At 43.7% G+C, this 10,900-nt stretch overlaps 1 protein-coding gene and 1 long non-coding RNA gene across 4 annotated transcripts; one reads left to right on the forward strand and one right to left on the reverse strand.

Moving 5' to 3' along the window:
* Positions 1-262: 262 nt before the first annotated feature.
* On the reverse strand, positions 263-2,828 carry LOC132231524 (uncharacterized). Of its 2 annotated transcripts, none has more exons than XR_009452075.1 (3): positions 2,638-2,828; positions 1,027-1,123; positions 263-666 (listed from the first exon to the last, which is right to left on the reverse strand). It is a non-coding gene; the product is annotated as an uncharacterized LOC132231524 (long non-coding RNA). The 2 variants fall into 2 exon arrangements; XR_009452074.1 differs by lacking the exon at positions 2,638-2,828 and adding an exon at positions 2,157-2,350.
* On the forward strand, positions 2,475-10,208 carry SYF2 (SYF2 pre-mRNA splicing factor). 2 transcript variants are annotated; one of them, XM_059690801.1, is made up of 7 exons: positions 2,475-2,591; positions 2,824-2,934; positions 5,838-5,963; positions 6,429-6,546; positions 6,902-6,992; positions 8,464-8,562; positions 9,507-10,208. In XM_059690801.1, exons 1-7 carry the CDS (start codon positions 2,565-2,567, stop codon positions 9,670-9,672), a joined length of 738 nt encoding a protein of 245 aa, XP_059546784.1. In that variant the 5' UTR covers positions 2,475-2,564; the 3' UTR covers positions 9,673-10,208. The 2 variants fall into 2 exon arrangements, with proteins under 2 accessions (XP_059546784.1, XP_059546785.1); XM_059690802.1 differs by lacking the exon at positions 8,464-8,562.
* The last annotated feature ends 692 nt before the right edge of the window (positions 10,209-10,900 follow it).

Here is a 10,900-nt window from a genome sequence, read left to right on the forward strand (position 1 = left end):
TAGCATGATCCAAAGGTACAGAATGGATCTTTTTTTTTTTTTTTAATATATTTTATTGATTTTTTACAGAGAGGAAGGGAGAAAGATAGAGAGTTAGAAACATCAATGAGAGAGAAACATCGATCAGCCGCCTCCTGCACACCCCCTACTGGGGATGTGCCCGCAACCCAGGTACATGCCCTTGACCGGAATCGAACCTGGGACCCTTCAGTCCGCAGGCCGATGCTCTATCCACTGAGCAACACCGGTTTCGGCTAGAATGGATCTGGAAGGAAAGGGTCGTCGCTGGGCCTCCAGAAGAACCCCGTGTAGACACTGAGAACCTTCGGCCTCCTGACCCCTGGGGTTCACTGTTGGCAGAAAGCAGACTTTGAGTGGACCCAGATTAATCCAGGAGTGGGGAAATCATTGAAGTGATGTGCACATTTCTCCTAAGTGCCCATGCTCACAGGGCTGAACAGACATAGAATCCGGAGAATGGAGGAGGTCAGGAACCCTGTGCCATTGGTCAGAAAGTAGATTGATTATAGTGGATCTTCCCTTTGGCTTTGGTTCAGTCTGTCCAGTAGCAGTTTCTGGCCCGGGGAATTGAAATACAAGGCCTCTTAGGAAAGACTGACCTTGTATTTTCCTGATAAAGCATAATAAACTTTGTAGGCTTCCTATCTGGAGAAGGAAAGTAAAGAGTTATTTAAATAAAAAGAAATACTGTGATATTTTACACTGTGTGTGTGTACTAGTGTGTGTGTGTGTTGTGACCTAGTGTGTATTTTTACACTTAAAGCACAGTTTAATTTGCCCTAGCCACATTTCATGTAATCAATAGTCATATGGTGGGTGGTTATCATTTTGGGGCTAGAGTGAATTTCCAGTACCAGGCACTGTTCTCAATGTTTTACATATTTTATTCTCAGTTTTCTGAGCTACAGATGAGGAATCAGAGCCAGAAAGCTTGACTGTACACTGCCTCAACAAAACACAATCTTTGGAGCTATAGCTTATGAGGATGGTATGAGTTGTATTTACCTTTTTCTTTTTTTCCTGCAATGCTCATTCCACAAGAGCTTTTTTTGCAGGTAATCTCCCCCACAACTTCTTGGTGACTTAATTTTCAAACTTCATTCTACCACGAGGACAAATCAAGTTTGTTAGCACAGGGATGGAAATAAACCCAAATAGATGTTACTTGTATGACAGGCCATTCACAGCAGACTTTTGGATTTTATTGTAGGGGGAGACGAGGCATTCAACTGAATTATATCTTTAAATGTTACTTCACTGCTTCAGGGGACAATGTGGTAAGGATGGAAAAGCAATTGTTCTTGAATAAGAAGGCCAGAGGGATATACTGACTGACTATTCAAGGACTGTGTGATGTAAGCACGTTGCTTAGGATTGGTTTGAAACAGGAATCCCAAAGGATGAATGTCACTGTTTAGTTACTTGAGGATTGTAGATGCCACCGAATGACAGTCACATATGGACAAACGCACAGGGGGCGGTTTTGTCCCGGAACTGCTGCCCTGAGGGGCTCTCCTCCTCCGAGCCGCCCACCGAGCTGCCAACCGGCACTTGCGGCGGGAGGGCGGGCTGCAGGCGGCCGGGTGGCTTCTCCCCGCACCGCCCAGCAAGACCCGCGAAGCTGAGCCCTAGGGGTTGCACCGATGTTCAGTCCAACCGGTCTCACCAATGTCGGTGTGGCCGAGCTTTTGGATTTTTGCCATTATTGCACAGTTCCCCAAACAGAAAAAAATAACCCACCGAGATTCTGATGGGAACATTAGTTACACTGCTTGAGAGACTCCTTTTGGGATACGTTTCTATATTGTCTTCGAACCAGAAAATCCTTCACCTATTCAAACTTAATTTTTTTTGTACCTCACATTATGCTTTTATTCCTGCTACCGTTTAAATTTTATACTTAGGTATCTTTTCATTTGGGGGCTTACTTATTCATTTCTACGTCGAATTAGTGGTTATTAGTGCAAAAAATAATCATTTTCACATATGCCTCTTGTATCCAGCACCTTACTTTTATTAACTTAACGCACAGGTTCCCTGCTGGAGACGAAGAGTAAACAAGATGGACGCTTCTGCGCTGCTTGTTTACAACGCTGACGCGGGAAACGGAAAACGAACAAAGGGAAATCTCCTACGCTCTTGAGAAAATTAAAACGGGGCCATCTGTGACGGTACTGAAAGCGCACGCGAGACAAGGCAGTCAGGGGCGAGCTGACAGTCAGGATAGGCACTGTCCGCCCCAGGGAGCAACACGCAGCGGAGGTGACCTCCTCACCAGGTCCGCAGTCGCCTTTCTTCCTTCCCGTCCCCCTCCGCGCGCTTCCAGCCCTTCTCTCCCCACCTCCCCGCCCTCCCCACTGTCTTCTGCGGCTGCGCAAGGCCCTACCCAATCGAAAACCGGCTCACTGCTAGAAAGAGCAGCGATTGGTCCCAACCTCCGAGGCTGCCAGGAAGGGGCGGGGCTTATCGTAGGTTATTAACATCAATCAGAAGGCCGACGGAAGTGCTGTGTTGTTGCCGGAAGTGGGAAGGAGAGGGTTGTGATGGCGACTGCGGTTCTAACCGAGAAGGTAAGTGCCGCCGGCTCTACCCAGGGGATTTCGTGGGGCGACTCACAGGGGCCGACAGGGGCGAGAGGTGGAGGAGATGCCTGGGTGCTGGGACAGGGAGGAGTAGGCGCTGTGGAGTCGGGGTCGGCAGTGCGGGCCCGGCGCGGCCTGGTCGGGCCCGGCCGGGACTGGGCCTGGGCAGCCCCGAGAGAAGCCGACCAGCCCTGCCAACCGCCGTCCCTCCCTGTCGCAGGTGCTGGCGAGCAGCGCGCAGGAGGAGCAGCCCCTCGCGGCGGCGGAGGAGCTGTCCGCCCAGAAGCGCGAGCAGAGACTGCGCAAGTTCCGGGAGCTGCACCTGAAGCGGGTGAGTAGGTGCTGAGCCCTGGCACTGGCCGGGCCCCTGGGTGTCGGTGGGGGGACGAGGAAATCGCAGCAGCGAGCCTAACAAACCCGCGTGGCCCGATGCAAGATCTGTCCCGGTGGTTCTCAACGCTGGTAGCACGTTAGTCACTTTTGAAAATACAGTTGACCCTTGGACATCGCATCTGGGTTTAGGGGTGCTGAACCCCGCAGTCGAAAACCCATATATAACTTGGGACGCTACAGTTGCCCCTTCGCACACTTGGATTCAACCAACCGCGCAGAATGAAAACAGTATGAGCTATACGCGCATTTTCGACTGTGCGGGGGCGGCACCCATAGTCCCGGCGTTGTTCAAGGGTCAGCTGTATTTTTAAATAAATATATTTTTACTGATTTCAGAGAGGAAGGGAGAGGGAGAGAGAGATAGAAACAACAATGATGAGAATCATTGATTGGCTGCCTCCTGCACGCCCCCTACTGGGGATCAAGCCCACAACCCGGGATGTGCCCTTGGCCAGAATCCAACCAGGACCCTTCAGTTCGCAGGCCAACACGCTATGCACTGAGCCAAACCGTCTAGAGCGGGTCAGCTGTATTTTTGGTTTGCCATTGGGAATGTGAAAATACTGTTTTAGATATGAGGTTGGTTGAATCTGTGGGTGTGAAACCCAGGGATAGGAAGGGCCGAGTGTACTTAGGTGCTGAAAGACATCTGGTTTAAGTGGACCTCCGCAGTTCAAACCTGCACTGTCCAGAGGTCAACTGTACACATACCCCCTCCAACCTCCTTCCCCCCTACATCTGGTTTAACTTACCTAGACTAGGTTTGGGAGTTTCTATTACTAACAGCCTCCTTGGTGTATTCTAATAAACTCTGTATTTTGCTAGGGAAATATGTAGAAACTTGTCCAACGCTAATAAGAGAGCTGGTTGCCTCTTCATTCAAAAATAAGCAGCAGCCCTGGCCAGTGTGGCTCAGTTGGTAGGGCGTCATTCCCTTGCTCGGAAAGGTTGGTTCCATTCTGGATCAGGGCACATTCGGGGGTTGTGAGCTCCAACTGCAGTAGGGTGCCTGCCAGACGCAGCAGATGGACGTTTCACTATCAATGTTACTGTCTCCTTCCCCCCCCCCCCCCTCTCAAAATCAATATAAAAAATCTCTGAAAGTCTGTAGTGTCAGTGAATATGAAAATGCTGTTTTAGATCTCAGGTTGGTTGAATCCGTGAAAAAGCTCAGTAAAAGTCTAGTGTCAATGGTTGAGCTAGTCAGTGGGGAACAAGACGATTAAGATAAGGCTTCTGTTCTTAAAAGAGGAGGCAACTTTACAGCTAGGAATTTCATTATGGTAAATGCCATGCTAGAGTTAGGAACAAAGGCTGGGGAGTACAGAGGAGAGATTAAAACAGTATGGGGGGGCGGGGGAGGGCTCCAGGGAGTGTCTTATATAAGACACCTAAACTACTACTTAAAAGATTAGTAAGGTGTTATCAGACAAAGAAGTTGGAGGAAAAAAATACCCAAGCAGAGGGGACAAATACAAAGGAAGAGAATTCATATTAGGGATAAGAGTCCAGCAAATAACTGGCTGCAGTTGGAGCTGAGAAATAAAAAGTAACAGCCCTTGACTCAACTTGGAGTGGCCTGACAGCCCGGCCATGGTTCCACAAAACCCCAGCATCACTCTGACTGTTGTAGTGAGACAAAAACAAGACTCTCCAAACCACAGAATGACCACACGTCCCCCTCTTCTGCTAACATCATAGACTGTTATTATCAAATAAAACATTAGTCTTGCTCCATTAATCCTGCCTCATTTGTAAAAACTTAAGATGCTCAATCAAAAATGCGTTGGCTTTCCGACAGTGCCAATCCAGAGCACAACCACGCTTCCTCGAATTCCCCCCCAGGCCGCTGACACCTACCCCCTAATCCTATACCTACCCCCTAACACTCTCACCTAGATGGCCTACAGTTCCCTTTGGTTTGCTGTCTCTTTCAGGGCAACACACACGACTTTGTTTGATTTCAGGTGTTTCCTTGGTGTCTTCACCTGGAGGGTATTGTCAGCGTCAAGAATAAATAAGGGATGGTAGTTGAGAGGACATTCTCTCTTTGCCCCCCAAAAGTTAATATAATAAAGACTTAAACACACTTAAATGTTTACTTGGATGAACTGTGTAAAAAACATCTGGTTGGAAATTAGGAGACATGGCTTCCTGGACTTACTGCCACCAGCCTGTGACCTAAGAAACATCAAACTTAATTTTTCCTTAAGATGGTATACTTATTTTATTATATGCAGTTAAATTTATTTTAAAACAGACTCTTCACAGAGTAATCCAACTGGAAAACTTCTTTCATTTGCCATAATGTAAACTGTTAAAATATTTAAAAATGAGGGAGGACTTGGAAAGGATTAGAAATACCTATTAAGATAGGTTTTAGAGCCCCAGCCCCAAATTGAGGCTTTTTCCTGAGTTAAGATGAAAAGAGACTGGAAAGTAGAACGTCATTCTCAAATGTGTTTACCATCATTCCGTGCCATCTGAAGTCTTTAGTGCCCCTGTAGTAGTCCTTCCTCTTTGTGAAACCTTGTCCCATCCAACCCCAAGGGGCCTGCTCAAAGGGACTGCACCGCTAAACAGAGGTAAAGCTGACATGAACCTCCAGGCCTCTGGAGCAGCAGATCCGTGCAGCCCAACACTTTTTTTTTTTTTTTTTGACTCGATACAAATGCAGACCTAGCTAGGTGGTTCCCTTGCTTAAAATCCTTTGATGGCTCTCTCTTGCTTTAAGATAAAATGGGGTCCCCTTGGTAATGTGTCTTACCTGACCCTCAAAGAAGGCAAGATCTATTTGGATTGATTTTCATGCTTCAGCTATAAACTTTCGTTACGTTGTAGAATGAAGCCCGTAAATTAAATCACCAGGAAGTTGTGGAAGAAGATAAAAGACTGAAGTTACCTGCAAATTGGGAAGCCAGAAAAGCCCGCTTGGAATGGGAACTACGGGAGGAAGAAAAGAAAAAGGTTAGAAACACCTCTGCTGTTTCATAAGTGGTTTACTTGGTCTTTCTGTTGTATTGACGCAGTAAAACCAGGTGGTTTTGTACACTGGTTCTAGAGCTAGGCTGCCAGGGTTCAGCTCTTGGCTCTGCTTTTTACTAGCTGCAACACTTTGGGTGAGTTATCTAACCTGCCTGTGCCTCTGTTTTCTCACCTGTAAAATGGAGACTATGGTAATAATTGAGTTAATTTTGAATTAAATGAGCCAGTGCCTGTAAAATGGTCTGACACCTGATAAATGCTGAATAAATATTATTTTAAATCTGTGTACTTATTTCTTATATACTATAGCAGATTCCCAAATTTTCTTTGATTAATCATTTTAAAAGTATTGCTAGATAATTTTAATTTAATCTTTGTTGTTTTAAAATAGATAAAATAATTGCTTGTATCATAATTGCTGGTTTCAGCTTTTTCCTTTCTTTTTAGGAATGTGCAGCCAGAGGGGAGGACTATGAGAAAGTGAAGTTACTGGAGATCAGTGCGGAAGATGCGGAAAGATGGGAGAGGAAAAAGAAGAGGAAAAACCCGGACCTGGGATTTTCAGGTAAATTGGCTTTTACTTTATTGAATGGGCCTGCTAGGTAAGCATCGCCTTCAGTGTTCCTGATTTATGAAAGGATGCGCCCCTTCAGGGATATTCCCTAAGAGGCATAAGCCCAAGAAAATACAAATATATCTCCTGGGGCAGCAGTAAAGGCTGTACTTCAGTCATCTGGATTCTTTTATTCTTCGTGGTAAAATTAATCGAGGCTTGTATTGTCAGCATCTTCAGGATAAGAGGCTCTGCCTAGATTGGTGTCTTGTGCATATGTTGCTACTAATAATTTAGATTTTCCCCCCCTGAATTGTAATGACCAAACAAGGAAGTATATTATGTCTGGTTCTCATTTTCTTGTTAGATTATGCTGCTGCCCAGTTACGCCAGTATCATCGGTTGACCAAACAGATCAAACCTGACATGGAAACATATGAGAGACTGAGAGAAAAGCAGTAAGTTGACAGTAATGCAAGTTTTTTGTTTTTTGGGGTTTTTTTTTTTGCTTCCTGAAGTAGACATATTTGTGTGTGAATATATATACAACCATACACACATAAATAATGCCAAGGTAATGTTTATGTATGGGTTATCAGACAGCTGTCTTAAGAATGATTTCTGATCTCAGCAACACTATTGCTCACTCCACAGTAGTTAAACTCATCATCTGGCTATCTTTCTAGCTGGGCGTTCCAAGACTGAGTGTGGAGTGTTTAAAACCAGATTATCCTATTCACTCCGATATTCTTTTAAGATGCTTTAGTGCAGGGGTCCTCAAACTTTTTAAACTGGGGGCCAGTTCACTGTCCCTCAGACCGTTGGAGGGCCAGACTATAGTTTAAAAAAAACTATGAACAAATTCCTATGCACACTGCACATACCTTATTTTGAAGTAAGAAAACAAAATGGGAACAAATACAATATTTGTATTTGCATGTGGCCCACGGGCTGTAGTTTGAGGACCCCTGCTTTAGTGCCAGCTTGTGTGAACTTTTTTTTTTTTTTGTAAAGGACCGGATAGTAAACATTTTAGGCTTTGTGGGCTATATGGTCTCTGTACAACTACTACTACTCAGCTCTGTTGCTGTGATGTGAAAGCAGCATAGAGGACCTATAGACAGATGGGTGTGGCTCTGTCCCAGTAAAACTGTTTATAAAAACACGGTGGAGCTTGCCAACCCCTGCTTTAGTGGAGAGAGAAATACGTGAACTTGGAGGCAAGTCCAGACTCTGGCCCTTGGCCCTTTCATCTATAGAATGAAAGTGTCAGAATAAGTGATTTATTAGATCCCTTCTGATTCTGTATTTTTGTTTTTTAAGATTTTTTTTTATTGATTTTCAGAGAGCAGAAAAGAGAGAGAGAGAAACATTGATGTGAAAGCGAAGCATCAGTCAGGTGCCTCCTACGTGCCCCCTACTGGGGATCAAGCCTGCAATCCTGGCATGTGCCCTGATCAGGAATTGAACCAGCAATCTTTTTTGTTTCTTTTTTAAAAAATATTTTTATTTATTGATTTCAGAGAGGAAGGGAGTAGGTGAGAGAGATAGAAACATCAATGATGAGAGAGAATCATTGATTGGCTGCCTCCTGCACACCCCCAGCTGGGGATCAAGCCGACAACCTGGGCAGATGCCCTGACCAGGAATCGAACCGTGACCTCCTGGCTCACAGGTTGATGCTCAACTACTGAGCCACGCTGGCTGGGTAAACCAGCAATCTTTTGGTGCACGGGATGATACCCAACCAACTGAGCCATACCGGCCAGGGCTCTGTATTTTTTTTTTTTTTTTTTAAGTTAAGGTGGGACCCACCCCACAGTAAATATGTGTGTCTCTTTTATATCTCATCCTGAATGGTTTACTTTGAAATTAGAGAATTTAGTGCACTTTTATTGTTACTATAAGTTCATTTTGCTGTCTTTTCAGTGGAGAAGAGTTTTTTCCAACATCCAACAGTCTTCTTCATGGAACACATGTGCCTTCCACACAGGAAATTGATAGGATGGTCACAGATCTGGAAAAACAGTAAGTACTCAGTAGAACAGAGTGAAATTTTAAGTGCTTAATGGCAAAATGAATAAGCTTAGAATGAATTGAATAGACAGATATTATACTTGGTAATTTCTGACTTAGCATCTACAGTGGTTTTGGGGACAGCAGGTATGAGTTGAGTCCATATGATTTGGAATGGAGAAGCAAACAAAATATTGATATAATTGAATTGTTATCATTGAAGCAGGGAAGGATCTAAAGAAAATTCTTCTTCTTTAAGAACTTTTATTTAGTAATCTGCTATTTGATTTGAAGAAGCAAGAATGTTCTAGTAAATGTACCCCCACTACATTGGCATATCTTATACTGATAGGGTTGAATATTAGGCAGAGTGGAATGAATCTGTATTTTAGAAGTTAATACATGTGAAGTATTAAGGATAGTGTCTCACTGTGCACTCCATATTAGCTGTGGTTATTAATATAATTATTATTGTAGTCATCTTCTTTTAATATTTTATGTATCCAATCCAGTTTATAACAGGGTTATCATTGCTTTCTTAGAGGCATTCTGAAGGTGAATTTGTGTATACCGGATTTCATGGTTCTTACCCAGGGTTGTGCTATTAATTAGCAGCTTCAACTTAATATTGATGAAAACTGCTTCCCCCACCCACCAAAGTGTGCTATTCTAAGTGTAACGATGCTTTTCTCAACTACTCAGCCATTTCTGTTAAGACGAAAAAAGAAGACAAGCCCTGGCCAGCTAGCTCAGTTGGTTAGAGTGCCATTCTGATATGCAAAGGTTGCGGGTTTGATTTCCGGTCAGGGCACAAGCAAGAATCAATGAATGAATGCATAAATAAGTGGAACAACAAATCGATGTTTCTCTCTCTCTCTCTCTCTCTCAAGTTAATAAATTTAAAAATTTTAAAAAAGACATTTAAAAATTTTTAAATTACTTTCTTTTTCCCTCAGGATTGAAAAACGAGACAAATATAGCCGGAGACGACCTTATAATGACGATGCAGATATCGACTATATTAATGAAAGAAATGCCAAATTCAACAAAAAGGCAGAAAGATTCTATGGGAAATATACGGCTGAAATTAAACAGAATTTGGAGAGAGGAACAGCTGTCTAGTCTCCAGGAACTGTTTTTAGAAGCTTGGGATGGAGTGAAAGTTTCTGCTAGCAGGACTCAGTCTGTGCCTTCCCACTCGGCATTTAAAAATAAATGTTTTTTCTTAAACATATATTTCCAAATTTTTGTGTTTGGATATAAGATGTATTTCTTGTAGTGTACTTGTAATAATCTACTTTGTATAAATCCTAATTATATTATTTTTCTATGTATTTTAAATGTGTGATTGTTTAATCTTTGAAGCATTTTGGGCTGAAGATTGTTGGTACCAAACATAAATTCAGTCACTGTCGCTTTGAATCATGTAGGAACTTGACAGAATCTAGAGTTGGACTCAGGAACCATGTGGGATTGAAGCTAAGGACAGTGATGACGGTGTGGCAGTGGCTCCTGGAGGACTGGCTCAGGCTGGACCCAGGGCTGCTTATGACCAAGTTCAGGAAGCAACAGAACTGCCCTCCTGTGAATATGGACCATGTACTGTTCCCTTTTTTACAAAGCAAACATCCTTTGGAATAAAATCCCTACTAACCCTCTGCTTATCATTCAAAAATATGTTTGTATATACACACACCAACACCTATGCTTCCAATTCCATAAACTTAAAATTTCTTTTTTATGGGACGTTCCAAACATACTCAAAAGAAGACAATTTAGTACAATGACCCCTACATACCCAGTCCCCATCTCATGGCCAATACAGTTTCATCTTTATTTCTGCTTTCCCCTCCATGACTCCTAGGTTCTTTTGAAGCAAATACCAGATGTATAACTTTATCTGTTACACATTTTTTAAGTATGTATCTGAAAGCCCATGAGCGTCAACCCATAGAGGTCGCTGGCTGGATTCCCAGTCAGGGCACATGCCCGAGTTGTGGATTTGATCCTCAATGTGGAGTGCGCCGGGGGCAGCCAATGATGTTTCTATCTATCCCTCTCCCTTCCTCTCTAAATAAATTAAGAAAACATAAAAAAAAGGGAAGATATAAAAAAGACCCACATCAAACTGGTAGACATGAAAATACATTTCTGAGATGAAAAATGCCCTGGGTGGGTTTAACCCGACTGCTGCCGAGTTCCCATCAGCCACTGCTTACTCTGTTCATCTCCCACGCAGCCCATGGCTGGGCGATGCTCCTCTAACTGCTCTCGCTCCTGCCCCTGCCCCTGCCCCTGCCCATCAGGACAGGGCTGCCTCCCCATTAGCCTTTTCTTTTCTAAAGCTGGG

The sequence above is a fragment of the Myotis daubentonii genome, chromosome 3, assembly GCF_963259705.1.
Source record: "Myotis daubentonii chromosome 3, mMyoDau2.1, whole genome shotgun sequence".
Classification (NCBI taxonomy): Eukaryota; Metazoa; Chordata; class Mammalia; order Chiroptera; family Vespertilionidae; genus Myotis; species Myotis daubentonii.

Excerpts from the sequence above, each read along its gene's own strand:
- SYF2 (XM_059690801.1), top strand. The coding sequence starts at position 2,565 with ATGGCGACTGCGGTTCTAACCGAGAAG. Across the intron at positions 5,964-6,428 it reads GGGAGGAAGAAAAGAAAAAG|GAATGTGCAGCCAGAGGGGA; the intron begins GTTAGAAACACC and ends CTTTCTTTTTAG. Across the intron at positions 6,547-6,901 it reads CCCGGACCTGGGATTTTCAG|ATTATGCTGCTGCCCAGTTA; the intron begins GTAAATTGGCTT and ends TTTTCTTGTTAG.